Source organism: Astatotilapia calliptera, chromosome 7, assembly GCF_964374335.1.
Source record: "Astatotilapia calliptera chromosome 7, fAstCal68.1, whole genome shotgun sequence".
Taxonomy (NCBI): domain Eukaryota; kingdom Metazoa; phylum Chordata; class Actinopteri; order Cichliformes; family Cichlidae; genus Astatotilapia; species Astatotilapia calliptera.
This window is the reverse complement of record NC_137428.1, coordinates 35406251-35422996: the sequence shown is the minus strand read 5'-3', so window position 1 is coordinate 35422996 and position 16746 is coordinate 35406251. Positions and strand designations below refer to the sequence as shown.

The 16746-nt window shown below is 42.2% G+C and overlaps 2 protein-coding genes across 2 annotated transcripts in view; one reads left to right on the top strand and one right to left on the bottom strand.

Annotated features, from left to right (window-relative positions):
* Window positions 1-757: 757 nt before the first annotated feature.
* Window positions 758-4397, bottom strand: ssna1 (Sjogren syndrome nuclear autoantigen 1). Its single transcript, XM_026174432.2, has 3 exons — window positions 4094-4397; window positions 1870-2069; window positions 758-988 (listed from the first exon to the last, which is right to left on the bottom strand). Exons 1-3 carry the CDS (start codon window positions 4143-4145, stop codon window positions 896-898), a joined length of 345 nt encoding a protein of 114 aa, XP_026030217.1. The 5' UTR covers window positions 4146-4397; the 3' UTR covers window positions 758-895.
* A 6060-nt stretch (window positions 4398-10457) lies between these two features.
* The window catches only part of ehmt1b (euchromatic histone-lysine N-methyltransferase 1b), a 41833-nt gene continuing 35544 nt past the window's right edge, over window positions 10458-16746 (top strand). Inside the window, exon 1 of the mRNA XM_026174419.2 lies at window positions 10458-10598. Within this exon, the coding sequence (XP_026030204.1) occupies window positions 10578-10598 (21 nt within the window). The 5' untranslated portion in view covers window positions 10458-10577. The remainder of the gene's footprint in view (window positions 10599-16746) is intronic.

The following is a 16746-nucleotide window of genomic DNA, read 5'->3' as shown; positions in this document are numbered from 1 at the left end:
GCAAGTGAAAAAAAAAAAGTGATGTCATACTTGTACAAATGAAAGCTCAATAAATAGAAGACTTGAAGAAATGCGAGTGCTCTAGCCTTTCTTGTCTATGAATTAAACTATGCGCCAAGTATGACTTCTACGCATATGGGTTACTTTATTATTTGGGAATGTCTGATGGGGAAAAAATAAGCTTAAATCCCTTAAAAAACAAAACCTGTTAGAAATCTCAGTTCTAATAAGTCTAAAGTGGTGGATGAACCACATGGGAACAAACATTTTTATACACAACAAAACAAGGACATTAATCTAGAACACAAATAGGAAAAAAAAACCTCAGTGGGTAGAAGCAGCCCTTTTGGAGCCATGCAAACAGAATAAAGGTGACAAAAGGTGCACTAAAGAGGCGACAGCGTCCCCCAAAAGAAGAGGAATTGTTTGGTGAACTGAGTAGAAACCATCGCGCTCTCCTCAACTTGCACAGGTAGTCTTCCTCCCCTCACCCCAACTGGTCATGGCAGAGTGTTGAAGAGATCCCAGGAGTCACCACTCTACTTGACACTGGCATTCACCAACAATATGCTTTCCCAAAATACCAATTGACCCACTGCCAAACCCATCACGTGTCATACGGTGTGAAGTCTGCCACAGCATCTCCAGACTCTGCTGGTGGTCTCTGGAGAATGCCAATTAAGCTGAATGAGAACTATGCCTATGCCTCTCACTCAACAAGCAAAACAAACAAATTGGAGTTTTAACACAAAGAAAATGTTAGGAAATACATTTATTGAATCCAGAAACTTACAACAAAGGTTTAAATATATTAAAAATTAGTCCAAAGTGGGGAATAAACTGCCTCAGAAGCCACAGTCAGGTGAGGTCAGGTGCACAGTTTTGCTCCTCGCCTTCAGTGCTCCGTCCTCCGAGGCTCCGTGGCTTTACTGAGGTTTCCTGCCTCCTGCTTTAGGACGCTCAGGAGAGACTGGGAGCTCTCCAATATCTGCAGGAGTAAAAACAAAACAACATGAACTAACTTGTGCAGAAACTCAGAGGAAGTGTGGGGTGCACTTTAGAAGCAATTAAAGAAGGGGTCCAGGCTTGGCCAATTTGTTGCTTTTTAATCAGAGCAGCTCAGGAGTGTTTGTTTACAGTGATTAAGTGAGAGCACAAAGGGAGTTCAGCATCAGCAGGTGGGATCTTACTGACATCCAGTACAGCAGCCAAAAGCTTCTGTGGCCATACCCAACTTTTAATTAGTTCTTGAATCAACGCTTGAGACAGAGCTTTTCTGGTTGATGCAGACAGTCCAACAAACAGCTATTGTTTTAACACCTTATAACCACTGATCCATTACTCATGCACTAATAAAGGTATCCCACCCCCGCCTCTCCTTCCTCCGAACGTCTGCAGCTGGTATTACCCAGCAAACTTGGGTGAGAAGCAGTTGTGGTATGAGGCTGTTGTGCCAAAAATTACTTGCTATTTTGAGTTAGAAATAACATTTCTGTCACAAGGTAGAAGCAGCCATGGTGTGACTACATAAGATCCTTTATATTACAAAGACCCTACAATCAGATGACCTATCAGCAAGCACTTGGCAACAGTGGGAAGGAAAAACTCCCTTTTAACAGGAAGAAACCTCCGTATAATGCAGAATAATATATAATACAGAACATCAATCAACATGGAAATTCTTGCTGGGTTTGCTGTTATGCAGAGCTCCGTTTGTTCTCCATTCGCCATGCACCTGTTATGTGATATTGATTAACTTTGCAGAAGAGCCACATGAATTTAAATTTTTTTAAATTTTGCCTTTATAAATACCTGTGTAAACAAAAACTCAGCATATGAAAACCACTGCAGGCTCGGTCATTGACACACCTTGGTGTATGCAGCCTCCGTCTCGGCGATGGTGCGGTCGAAGGTGGCGCGTGCGGCGAGTCTCTGCGTCAGGCTCTCGTTGACTCGGCTCAGCTTCTCCGAGAGGACACGGATGTCGTGCTGCAGCCGCTCCTTTTCCTCTTCCTCCTGCTTGATCTGTCGGTTCAGCTCATCCCGCTTCGAGCAAAGCTCCTCAATACCTGATCGAGAGGGAAAGGTGGGATTAAACTAGAGCCTCAGTAGATCTCCTCGGGACTCAGACAGATGATTTCTGCCATAATTACGCAGCCCAAACACAGACATGGATACAGTAAACTAGGGGTGGGCGATATAAACGATATACAATAGAAACTGTATAAATTTGGCCAATGATAGAGATTTTGACTATACCGCTCTATCGCTCGTTGATGATGTCATCAAGCTGCGCCTGTTTTGGTCGAAAGCATCGCAGCAGCTAAAACCATTATCATCTGCAAATTATGGCGGGCCACAGTCATAGCAAAGAGATGAAGCACTTTTGAAATATGGGGAAAGCCAAAAACTGCGCTTCCTCCACTTCCGTAACAGTGATTCATTAATGTTGCATTCTCTCGCAGCTGCTCTATCCCCATGTTGTTGCAGTATATTAATGACAAACCTCGTATTGTGGATGAATAATCTCAGTTATTCTCCTGACTGAAGTTTGGCCCGTGTATAGCATCCTGCTATGTGATTGCATTTGTCCCTGACCACCAGAATCCCTCACGTTAACTTTTATCGAGTGCTAATGTTATGCTAACATAGCTGTGTCGCTAGCAGTCACGTAGCACAACATTATATACCAGGTAGTCCAACTTCAGTACCCCTGCAAACGCCACTGCTGTTTAGTTTTCTGTCTTCATTTATGTTGGAAGTGGTAGCAGAGCTGTACGTTTGAATTAGTTTCAAAAATCTCTCAGTCAGAACATGGTATGTCATGTTTAGGTGGAAACTTGCGAGCTAACTTCCTGTTAACTTCTAACTCCGTTAAATTTAATAAATTCTGTTTTCATGGATGTAAAACTTAATTGTTACACCCGATAAAGCAGAAACGCTGATGATTTAATTAAAGATGAAAGGATTTAGACCGTTTTTAACTCTTAGTGTTTGTTTGACTTTGGGACCTGAAGGAGATGGAGTTTTGGACCCAGATTACTCCGCGAAGCTCCTCACGACTGCAGCTGTAATGCTCTGACAATCCATCAAGCAGTGCAGCTTACCAAAGTTGTACTAAAACATTTTTTAACAGATTTCTGCACGCCAAAATCGGTTCAAGGTCAGTAAGCACAACCAGAATTCATACATAAGGTACACTCAATTTTTGAGAAAATTAAAGGATTTTAAGTGTGCCTTATAGTATGGAAAATACGTTATATGGAAGAAAAGAATATATCGTGATATATATCGTTACCGCACATGCTTCAAATTATATCGCGATATGAATTTACTGGTCTTAATTTTCATTTGAGTGAGTGAAATGGTTTAGCCACTTGGACTAAAAAAGTAGGATTAGTGCTTCCCTAATTCCAGCAGACCAGAAACAGATTAACCAACACCTGACATGTGACAAGCTTCAGCTTCACTGGTCTTTTATCTTCTAAAACTTTTGAGAGAAGAAGAAAAAGTGTCAAATTGACTGCTGCAAGCACTCAGAGCTGATACCTGTTAACGCCATTTGCGCCAGTGTGGAGCGCAAAGGGTTAAAGGTGATCTGAGGAGGTTAATCAGATTATTAGGCGAGGTGCAGAATCACAGGTTAACCTCTCAAAAAAAGGACTTTTATCGGTTTTAGACAAAATTACAGGCAGCAAACTTTCTTTAACACAAGGGTGTTAACATTGCAAGCTGGGACCAGAACACTGGCTTCCCAAAGAATCCACTCCGGCCGCAGAATAGCTCATTAAAATAAACCCAATATGACAAGACAAGCCATCTGAATAAAAATGCTACAAAACACACATAAGGAGAACACAATAGAATTTAACACAATAAGTAAACCCGAGTATTGTTCTCTGGTGACAGTGCAGGCTACAATATGCTTGGTCTACATATTCTCTTGCGAAATTAAAGCGCAATAGTCATTTACTAGGCAAATATGCTTAATTTATATATTAACCAGTAAGTATACTACAATTTAAATTTAAGCCGCTAACACTGTTATGCTAATCAGTCCAATGTGTTATTGACAGTAAATAGGCTCACTCACATTTGACCAGCTCGTTGTTGTAGGTCTGCAGAGCCGCAGCTTGTTGGGTCATGTCGGATTTTAGGTCAACCTTCACCGGATTATATCTGACTTTAAACGCGAGGTACTCGGTCGGCTAGCTCGTCATCTATCCCTAGGAACTAAACAAGCCGGGGTGGACCAAATATTCAGCACTGTTTATTCAGCAAACCTCCTTGAAAAGCAGAGCCCGTACATGGCGGGTTTCCCAGACAACTCAAACCCAGGAGGAACTACCGGACACCCAACCAGAGGCGATAACTTGGAAGAGAGTCTACTTCCTGTTAAAAACATTGTGTAGAAATGAACTGGAGTTTAGAAGGTTGCCAGCAGATGGCGCACACGACCAAGACCTCAGATAATAGGAGTAATTATAACGAAACGGCTAAAGCAATCGTTTGCAAATGCTTCTACATAAACAGCCAAAATGTTATTTTACTTTTGTTCTCCAAGGCAATAATAATGAATTCGAAATTATATAATATCGACTCGTTACCAGAACCATCTCATGAGCGCCCCCTATCAAACCAGAAGTCGATAGAGCGAGAGTTCTTATATTAAGAGATATCTGACCTTCTTCTCCACTGTGTTTAACACCGATAATGTCCGGCTTGCGCCCTCTGGCGGACAACAAAACCTACTGTTAAATTAAGTTGCTGTTGAGAGTTACTGTTTACCATTTAACCACAGGTATCCTCAGTTTCCCATGCATATATTAGATGCAGTTCAACTGGACTAATGCCTAAAGACGGTTAGCTGTGCCTCATATTAGTTTTACTAGAGAGACATTCAGTACTAGAACAATCCAGAGTACACATCTGGAGAAAGTAAACATATTGGCTGCTGTCAGTGCTACCCACAGCCTCCAAGTAGATATACCTATGGTATCAATTTCAAAATACTGCATCACCTGAAGTGATCACACTTACAAGATTTTCATAAAACTTGACCTTGAGTAGATCTTTGGTATCAATTTGCAGCTGCTATGTCATCTAGTTCTCAAGTTATCGGATTCACGTTGTTTGGGAGATTCCTCAGCGGCTGCTGCTGAGAGAGAAGCTATATTACTGAGCACATGACAGACAAGAAGCAGTATGTGAGGGTGTTCAGTACTCTGTCTGATTGGTGCAGTACAGGAAAAGAAAAAAAAATTCCTCCATAGCCATGTGCGAGACTGATAAAGTCAGAAAATGATTACTTAAAGTTATTGCTGCTAAAGGTGGTCCTACAAGTCACTGAATCAGTGTGTTTTTCACACACTGCTTCTGCATTTTAGGCTTTATTAAATAAATTATGACATGTTGTAACATTTCTCATGTTACTGTTCAACTCAGGTTTTATTTTAATAATTTTAGATTTGCAGTTTGCCTACTGGTCTGGAATTGGGGTGGATGACGCTGTCATGTACCTGTTGCAGCAATCCCTCTCTCACCTAGAGCAGGCGGGGAACGCTGTGAGGATCATGTTTTTTGACTTCTCCAGTGCTTTCAACACCAACCAGCCTACACTAGGGAAGCTGGAGGGAACCAGAGTGGGCAAACAGCTGACTGCATGGACCACTGACTACTTAACCAACATACCACAGAATGTGAGGCTTCATGACTGTTGTCCGACGTGGTAATCTGCAGCACGCAGGGCGCCACAGGGCACGGTTCTCTCACCCTTCTTGTTCAGACTGTATACTTCTGACTTCTGTTATAATTCAGACCATTGCCACCTACAAAAGTTCTCAGATGATATAGCCATCATTAGATGCGTATCAGACGGAAATGATCAGAAATACAGGAGGGTCATCAGTGACTTTGTTGGCTGGTGTGAGACCAATGCTCTCCAAATCAACGCTAGGCAGCGCCTGTATGACCTACGACAACTGAGGAAGTTCAGGGTCTCTCCAAAGATCCTCAGGATTTTCTATACAGGCGCTGTGGAGAGCATCCTCACACAGAACATGACATCGTGGTTCGGGAACAGCTGTGTGAAGGACCAAAAAGCTCTCCAGAGAGTGATCCGTACAGCAGAACGCTGCTGCAGGATTGCTCTCCCCCCGCTTCAGGACACCTACACCAGGAGATGCCGGACTAGAGCAGCGCAGATACTGAAGGACCCGTCCCATCCTGGCAACAAACTGTTCCAACTTCTGCAATCTGGTAGAAGGTTCCGCATCATCCGGGCAAGGACAGAGAGACTCAAGAGGAGCTTCTATCCCCAAGCCATCCGTGCCCTAAACACACACACCCGCCCTCTCACATCATCTATAATTGACTGAGACAGGACTCTTCCAGACACTAAACCAAGGCACAATGTACATTTCAATTCCTTTAATTTTAAATATGTTTATATTGTCTATCCTGTAAAATAGTCAGATGTCTATTCATATTAATGTACAGAATTCACCTGCTTGCTGCTACTACTGCACATTCACCCAGTGTATATACTATATATATATATACATATATATATATATATATATATATATATATATATATATATATATATATATATATATATATATATAATGTTCTTCCTTTACACCCCCCCCCCCAATTTTTGCACATGTCGAGGAGCGTGTCAGGCTACATTTCACTGTGTGTTATACTTGTATAACTATGCATGTGACAAATAATAGTAAAGAACCTAGAACCTAGCAAGATAAAGGAGATGGTCATAGACTTCAGGAGGAAGTCATCCCCTACAACACTGGTGAACATCCAGGGAAAAGACATTGAGATAGTGGACTCATACAAGTACCCGGGTGATAACCTCAACAATAAACTGGACTGGACTACAAATACAGCACAGACAGCCTGTATAAAAAGGGCCAGAGTCGACTCCATCTGCTGAGGAGACTGAGGTCCTTTGCAGTACTCTGTTAAGGACATTTTATGACACTGTGGTAGTATCCACCTTTTTCTACGCAGTGGCCTGCTGGGGGAGTGGATGCACAAACAGGGACAGGAGGAGAAGGATTGGCAAACTGGTGCGGAGCTCTAGCTGTGTGCTGGGATGTCCTCTGGAGTCTGTGGAGGTGATGGGCGGGAGGAGGATGTTAGTAAAGGTGACATCCATCATGAACAACCCACATCACCCTCTGCATGAGTCTGGGAGTGCGCTGAGCAGCTCCTTTAGTCAGAGACTGAAACACCGTCACTGCAGGAAGGAGCGCTTTCGCAGATCATTCATCCCAACAGCAGTTAGACTCTATAACTCCTCCTCATGATGTCATGAGTCACTTGGACATTGTGGTCATCCATTGGTCATCCACGGTTACCACCTCATGCATAATGCATCTTATATATGTATGAACGTGTGCATGTATTTGTGTATGTATATGTATAAATGTACAGTCAAGTCCATAAATATTGGGACATCGACACAATTCTAAGATTTTTGGCTCTATACACCATTACAATGGATTTCAAATGAAACAAACAAGATGTGCTTTAACTGCATACTGTCAGCTTTTATTTGAGGGTATTTACAGCGGGCGATCGTGGCTCAAGAGTTGGGAGTTCGCCTTGTAATCGGAAGGTTTGCCGGTTCGAGCCCCGGCTTGGACAGTCTCGGTCGTTGTGTCCTTGGGCAAGACACTTCACCCGTTGCCTACTGGTGGTGGTCAGAGGGCCCGGTGGCGCCAGTGTCCGGCAGCCTCGCCTCTGTCAGTGCGCCCCAGGGCAGCTGTGGCTACAACGTAGCTTGCCATCACCAGTGTGTGAATGGGTGGATGACTGGATATGTAAAGCGCTTTGGGGTCCTTAGGGACTAGTAAAGCGCTATATAAATACAGGCCATTTACCATTTACCATCCAAATCAGGTTAACGGTGTAGGAATTACAACAGTTTGCATATGTGTCTCCCATTTGTTAAGGGACAACTGGCTTCTCAGCTGTTCCATGGCCATGTGTGTGTTATTCCCTTATTATCCCAATTACAATGAGCAGATAAAAGGTCCAGAGCTCATTTCAAGTGAGCTATTTGCATTTGGAATCTTTTGCTGTCAACTGCCAAGATGAGATCCAAAGAGCTATCAGTGAAGTAAGCCATCATTAGGCTGAAAAAACAAAATGCATCAGAGAGATAGCAAAAAGATCAGGCGTAGCCAAAACAACTGTTTGGAACATTCTCAAAAAGAAGGGAATGCACCAGTGAGCTCAGCAACACCAAAAGACCCGGAAGACCATGGAAAACAACTGTGGTGGATGACCGAAGAATCCATTCCCTGGTGAGGAAAACACCCCTCACAACAGTTGGCCTGATCAAGAACACTCTTCAAGAGGAAAGTGTATGTGTGTCAAAGTCAACAATCAAGAGAAGACTCCAGCAGTATGAACACAGAGCGTTCACCACAAGATGTAAACTTTTGGTGAGCCCCAAAACAGGAAGGCCAGATTAGAGTTTGACAAACGACATCTAAAAAAGCCGTCACAGTTCTGGAACAACATCCTATGGACAGATGAGACAAAATCAACTTGTACCAGAGTGATGGGAAGAGAAGAGTATGGAGAAGGAAAGGAACTGCTGATGATCCTAAGCATACCACCTCATCAGTGAAGCATGGTGGTGGAAGTGTCATGGCGTGGGCATGTATGGCTGCCAGTGGAAGTGGTTCTCTTGTATTTATTGATGATGTGACTGCTGACAAAAGCAGCACGATGAATTCTGAAGTGTTCCAGGCAATATTTTCTGCTCATATTCAGCCAAATGCTTCAGAACTCATTGGACGGCGCTTCACAGTGCAGATGGACAGTGACCCAAAGCATACTGCAAAAGCAACCAAAGAGTTTTTGAAGGGAAAGAAGTGGACTGCTTTGCAATGGCCAAGTCAATCACCTGACCTGAATCCGATTGAGCATGCATTTCACTTGCTGAAGACAAAACTGAAGGGAAAATGCCCCAAGAACAAGCAGGAACTGAAGTAGAGGCCTGGCAGAGCATCACTAGGGATGAAACCCAGCGTCTGGTGATGTCTATGTGTTCCAGACTTCAGGCTATAATTGACTGCAAAGAATTTGCAACCAAGTATTAAAAAGTGAAAGTTTGATTTACGGTTCTTATTCTGTCCCATTACTTTTGGTCCCTTAACAAGTGGGAGACACATATGCAAAATGCCAAATTCCTACACAGTTCACCTGATGTGGATGTAAATACCCTCAAATAAAAGCTGACAGTCTGCAGTTAAAGCACATCTTGTTCATTTCATTTGAAATCCATTGTGGTGGTGTATAGAGCCAAAAATGTTAGAATTGTGTTGATGTCCCAATATTTATGGACCTGACTGTATATTTAGTGTGTATGGATGTATGTGTATTTGTATTTCTTAACTTTATATTCTTGGTATACTCTTTGCATTCGTCTGCTATTGGTACCTGAGCTGTGGTAATGCAAATTTCCCCACCGTGGGATCAATAAAGTCTTATCTTATCTGATTTTTTTAAAGTTTTAAATTAGCTTTGCAACTTTTTGAATAAAATTTCTGACTTTGCTCTCATAAGTTTGAGGGCTTTTCTTGTATTTTATCTTATTGACAGTTTTTCCTTATACATTTTTCATTTTGTCCTTCTTTGCCCCTTATTTTGTCCTTCGTAGCCTCTAAGAGTCAAATAAGATAACCTTTATTAGTCCCACACATGGGAAAATACAGTGTTGTCAGAAAAAGAGAATTGCACTTAGTGTTATTGCACATGGGTGGATGTTTGGTCAGCTGCAAAGTCTTTGTTGTGGAGTCTGACAGCAGTAGCAAGGAAAGTCCATGTTACTACAGAAACCTTTCAAAAGCAGAATGTTTAATAAGCACGATTTTACGCTTTACGTACGTTTTATTCCAAGAAATCTGCAACTTTTTCCTTGTTTTCCCCAATTTGAGTAAATTTGCCATTTTTCCTAGTAAATGTGTGACTTTGTATTGTAATTCTGTCTTTGTTAATTCCATCCATCCATCTTATTCCGCTTTATCCAGGGCCGGGTCGCGGGGGCAGCAGCCTAAGCAGAGAAACCCGGACCTCCCTCTCCCCAGCCACCTCCTCTAGCTTATCCGGGGGGACTCGGCCAGCCGAGAGATATCTCTCCAGCTTGTCCTGGATCTGCCCCCAGGGCCTTCTCCCTAATTTGTTCATTTATTTTCTAAATTTTTGTTCTAAATTTTGGTAACCTTTTCCATTTTTTCTTTGTAAATATTTAATTTAAAAATTTAGTTCTAAATTTGCAAAAAAATGTTTTTGTTCTCCTCAGAAATTTGAGAGCTTTTTCTTGTACATTTCCAAATTTTGTTCTAGGAAATTTGACATTTTTCCCCATAAATTGATTGACTTGCCCTTGTTTGCTCCTCATTTTGTCCTTCGGAGCCGTTGATACCCCGTCTTAGTACAGAAGCTCTTCAAAAGCAGCCTTCAGGTGTGGCTTTTTTAACTTAGTGCGCGCATCAATAAGTGTGACGTAATTCCACGGTGGGCGGAGTTTACGTCCAGGCACCATGGCTTCGGTTGGGACCGAGGTGAGTGTGTGAGCTTTTTCTGCGCCAAGCTTGTTTTCCTTTTGCCCTGTTTTCCGCTCCACGGAAAATATGTTTTGTCCCGACCGGTGGACCAGCCCCCTGTGAGCGGCCGAGCCGCCGGTGTCGAACTGTCGGTTCGCGTCAAATTGGCCGCTGCCAGCCTTGGAGTCTTTTGCTTTTGTGCTGGACCGGAGGGCAACTGAATGTGCAGGAAGATGCTGCGCCCCGGAAAATGAATACTCTGTGCAGGCACGTTGTTCGCTTTGTGCCGGGGTCTGATTATACATGGTCCCGGGTTGTGTCACTGTCCTGCCTGTGTCCAGCTTTAGCGGTTCAAAATAAACCACATACACACCTTAAACTTGCATTTTTAGCCAATATTCTCAAAGTTCTTGCTGCACTGTTTGTCTCCGGCTCACTGGTGGCTAATTTGTACACTGTTTTGTAGCTAGCTGTTAGCAGCGATGCTAGCTAACAACAGAATGCTCACTTTTAAATTACTAAAAAAAACCCGGATTCCAGCGATTGTCCTCTTTACACCGATCGGTCTCGATTTATTCCCCAACAGTGCGGTTAAACGCTCGACTGATAATGCTATCTCCACGGTGGTGTGCTGTAACTGATGCAGTCAAATGAAGCCAGCACTGGCAGAGCTGCAACAGCCTCCCATTGCATACATATGGCGCCAGATCCGGATTCACCTTTTCACTCATTATTTCTCTTTTTTAACCTTTCAATTATGATTTGAATTATTCGTCGATTGAAGGCTGATCTGTGTTGGATATTGTCACGGCTCTCAGTGTTGCTGGCTGTTTTGTAGGTGCATTGATTTGATTTGCTTTTACAGGAAGGTTTTAATGGTGAAGGTGGATCATTTCAGCTGATCGGCATGTGCAAAGCTGCCACAGCTTCAGTCTCTGGTGCTTCATTTCTTTTTAGTAGATATGGCAAATATGGTATGCTTGCTTTGTTCGGCAGAGGTCGCTCCAACAGTGCTGAGAGTATCTCGGGGTGTAGCAGAGAAAGGTGTAGGGCATTGAGCTGTTGAGCTACTTCCGTTTACGCTCATATCTGGTGTGTGAGTGTGTTTGTTATTTGATGCATTTGCCCTCAATGGGCCACTTCACCTGTTTTAAAAAGGAGGAAAATGAGGAAATATGCGTGCCAATCTCATGGTTTTAAGCTGATAATTTCAGGCACCATGTTGGAGTACAGTCGGTGGAATTGGAAGGCTTTATTTTTCATGTGATAGAAATGATATGAATGAAATGTTGGACCTTTCATTTTAAAAATTAAAAGACACATTGGTTATCAGATTGGTTATTAACAGGCAACCTGAGTGAATGTTTGAATAAATGAATGCTAAAAGGTAAATCCCTGAAAAAATATATTTCTTCTACTTCACCCCCTCAGAACCAAAGTAAATCAATTTTACACCCACTTCAATAGTCACAATCTAAACCCAGAATTGTGTTTTTATCACCAACTTTAAGCATTATCCCTGTTTGAGTTTCAAACCTGCTCCAGTTTATTGTGGGACTATAATTTACATGTTTGTGAGACCAACAGGGTCTGTGTGGTTCCCTGTGATATAAATTTTATCATCAGATGGTGAGTGTAGTGTGAGGGTTCGTGCAAATGGCTAGGGCTGGGCCATATTATACCGTTCACGGTAATACCGGTATAATGTTAGGCAACGATAGGAAAATGAAATATCGCGATAGAATGGGAGTAAAACGCGCATGCGCAGTGCCTTTGTTTTCATACGCACATGGCCGATTGTTGAGTGAAACAGATGAACCAGAATTGGTTTGTAAAAATGGTGCAACTTCAGTGATGTGGAACTGGTTTGGTGTTTGTCCGTCAGATACACGACAAAGCACATTTTTTTGCAGAACATGCAAGCGGCCGTTGTTATTGTCATATTTGTCGGACTAAGATGCTCTTAAATCTGGGAGTAATCTGGGTCCTAAACTCCGTATGCTTCAGGTCAAACAACACTGCAGCATCACTTAGAGTTAAAAACTGTCTAAATTCTTTCATCTTTAATAAAACGATCAGCATTGCTGCTTTACCAGGTGTAACTATAAAGTTTAACTTCCAGGCATCCATGAAAACAAAAGTTATTACATTTAACGGAGTTAGAAGTTAGCAGGAAGCTAGCGGAAGTTAGCTCGCTAGTTTCGCTAGTTACCTAAGCATGATATAGCATGTTCTGACGGAGAGATTTCTGAAAAAAATCAAACGTACAGCTCTGCTATCACTTCCAACATAAATGAAGACAGGAAACTAAACAGCAGTGACGTTTGTAGGGTTACTGAAGTTGGGCTAGCTGGTATATAATGATGTGCTACGTGATCGCTAGCGACACAGCTATGTTAGCATAACATAAACAGTGAAGCTGGAGGACGAACACTAACACCTTTCCACTTATAAAAGTTAACGTGAAGGTTCTTCATGGTTAGAGACAAATGCAATCGCATGGCAGGATACTGTAAACGGACCAAACTTCAGTCAGGAGAACAACTGAGATAATCCATCCACAATACGAGGTTAGTCATTAATATACTGCAACAACATGGGAATAGAGCAGCTGCCAGAGAATTCAACATTAATGAATCAATGGTACAGAAGTGGAGGAAGCAAGAAGAATGAGTTTAATAAAGTTTGATTTATCTGACTGCTTTGTTTCGCTTAATGTGCCTTATAATCCCGTGCACCTTATGGTGCGAAAAATACGTACTGCACACTGCAGTTTAATGTTGCAAAGCACCTCTTTTTAACTTCAGTGGATATTATACATGGTTATGCTCAGGATATGTCAGCCCATTTCTACTGGAAATGCCTTTTGGTTAAACTTTCAGCAAGGAATTTGCATTTGCACTGTTACATTTTTATAAAGCTTTAATGTACATAAAAACCAGCTTCTTGTTTAAGTGAAAATAAATGGAAGGTTGTCTTTTTGCGCTAGTAATGTTGTGGAGTTGTATTTTGTCTCGCATCAATTATATCGTCGGTTATATCGTTATCGCAAATTTTCAAATATATATCGTGATAAATATTTTTGGCCATATCGCCCTGCTCTACAAATGGCTAGCTTTTTGTTTTTGTTTGTTTTTTGCAACCACATGCACTTGTCCACAAATTTACATGATGGACCATAAACTACACATACGGTCCAAGCAGTAGACTTTAGGTGGACTTAGAGCTGGGCGATATAAGATTTTTTCATATCACGATATGTTTTTTTTTTTCATTTCAGGCGATAACGATATATATCGCGATATAAGCCAGATAACTATATTTGTAAGATTTAAATGTGCCGTTGCTCACAAGTAAAATGTGAAATAATCAGCAGCTTGTTTTGATTTAAATATTTATTTCCCATAATAAGTTCAACAGGGTAGATGTACTTAAGGAACATGAGACTTTTTCAGATAAATAAAGGCAAATATTGCAAACTACACAAAAGGCAGCCGCTAAAGCGTTTAAGTTTCAAAATAGAACAAACAAAACAGACTAAATTGTCAATTCCACTTAGAAACAAAATATTATTTTTCTAAAAAATAAATCTTAGTTTGTTTTACAGAAGAACAGACAAAATTGATTAACTTTTGTCAATATCAAATAAACTGAGAACTAAAAGGAAATTCTCAATCTCTCCTTGTTGTATAGCTTAGCTTTTCTAACAGTTTTAACAGTTACTTTAGTCTGACAAAAGCCGAATGACGAATTAGCGCTTCCAGTCAGAGATTGAGCATGCACCGGTTTATTGTATTTCCAGACTTGCTTTCAGCACAATTTACAGTGCGCACTGCTCTGTTTTTGTCAGACTTGAAATAGCCGAAATACCTTCACACTACGGAACTTCTATGGCTCTTCCGTTCGACAATCTCTCCGGCATTGGAACCATCATCTGTTTTCTCTTCGGTAACCTTCGGTCATGCTCTCGGTTGATTTTTCTCTAGTCAGCACACTCATTTCCTCCATTACCCGGGTGGCACTGCGGCTGGCTGCTTGCCAAACAAATACACATGTGCGGCTTGGCACTTGTGCTGTACGTAACAAGTCACGTCACGTGACGCTGCGGCTGTGATTGGTTTGGCTCTGCGCTACTTAATTTGGATTGGCTGCTCCTTTCTTTCTTTCTTTCTTTCTTTTTTTTTTTTTTAAAGAGGACAAGAGCGGTGAGGTCTATCGCGATAGTTTAACTTTTCTATCGAGAAAAAGTTATTTCGCAATACATATCGTTATCGTTCTATCGCCCAGCTCTAGGTGGACTTTAAAGCCATACAATAAGGAGGACTACTTGGCTGTTGGGTTTCTGTGTCTACATCATGGTATAAGTGTGGAATTAGTATCCATAGCATAGAGTAAATAGTCACCGAAACGTCACGTCTCGTGGTTCAAGCCACGCTTTGTTTCATTTGGGCTTGTTGTGCACTGCTAAGTTTATGTAAACTAGCGTAGTTGGATTGAAGACATGAGTGTTAGATAATTCAAATTCAAATTCAAATTTTATTTGTCACACGCACACAACCATACACAGTATGACATGGGGGTGAAATGCTTGTAGCTGTACAATGCCCGACCATTAAATGACAGAAGAAAAGTTTTACAATATTTACAATTTACAGTTTACTACAAAAATTTACAAATTAACTTAGGAATTTACAGTAAAGAATGTGCAAATAGCAGAAGAGATTATAAAGATAAGGATTATAAATTATAGGAATTATAGGATTATAGGAAATGTGTGGTAGTGCGTGTGGTGACGTGTGTGAGAGTCCAGTCTTATAGTGACGTGTTTGGGAGAGTCCAGTCCTACACCTGGTTCAGGCCCCGAATAGCCTGGGGGAAGAAGCTCCTCCTCATTCTCTCTGTTTTGGCCTTAAGGGAGCGGAAGCGCGTCGCAGACCTCAACAGTGAGAAGAGTCCATTGTTGGGATGGGAGAGGTCCATCATAATCTTCCTAGCTTTGGACTTGCACCGCTTGGTGTAGATGGACAGCAGGTCAGGGAGCTCTGATTGAATGATGCGTTCTGCCGAGCGCACCACCCTTTGCAGATCTCGTCTGTCCTGCTTGGTGCTGTTCCCAAACCAGGTGCAGATGTTTGCCGTCAGGACGCTCTCGATGGTGCAGGAGTAGAAGTTCTTGAGCACCTTCAGTGGCAGATGGAAGTCTCTAAGTCTTCTGAGGAAGAAGAGACGCTGACGGGCTTTCTTAACCAGGGTGTTGATGTGACAGGACCATGACAGGTCCTGAGTGATGTGGACACCCAGGTATCGGAAACTGTCCACTCTCTCCACTGGCGTGCCACTGATGATGAGGGGTTTGTAATTCCTCGCCTGCTTTGTAGTGAAGTTCACGATCAGCTCCTTAGTCTTGCTGATGTTTAGGAGGAGGTTATTCTCCTGACACCAGGTCTCCAGGTTCCTAATCTCCTCCAGGTAGGCCGTCTCGATGTTGTCGGAGATCAGGCCCACAACAGCAGTGTCGTCAGCAAACTTGACAATGGAGGTGGTGTCGGATGTGGCTACACAGTCATAAGTGTACAGTGAGTACAGCAGGGGGCTTAAAACACAGCCCTGAGGCACTCCAGTGCTGAGTGAGATGGAGGGGGAGACTTGTTTTCCCACCCTCACTGATTGGGGTCTGTCTGTGAGGAAGTTGAGGATCCACTGACACAGTGATGAGCTGAGTCCTAGATCCGTCAACTTGGTGAAAAGCTTAGAGGGAATTATTGTGTTGAATGCTGAACTGTAGTCCACGAACAGCATCCTAACATAATTCCCTCTGCCAGTGTCCAGGTGACTCAGGGATGTGTGGAGCAGGTGAGATATGGCATCGTCTGTGGAACGATTAGTCCGGTAAGCAAACTGAAGTGAGTCGATGGTGGCAGGAAGTGAAGAAGTGATGTGATCTCTCATCAGTCTTTCAAAACACTTCATCACAATTGAAGTCAGTGCTACTGGACGGTTGTAGCATCCCCGGTTGAAAAGATGGTCTCTCAAACTGATGGTTCACAATCCTTTTATTAAACAGCCGTGTATGTGAACACACCGTAAGAGCTACAACATACAGAATAAAAGACTATTAGTAAATCAAACAGTGTGTTACCTTTAACCTTTTGACTTATTCATTAAT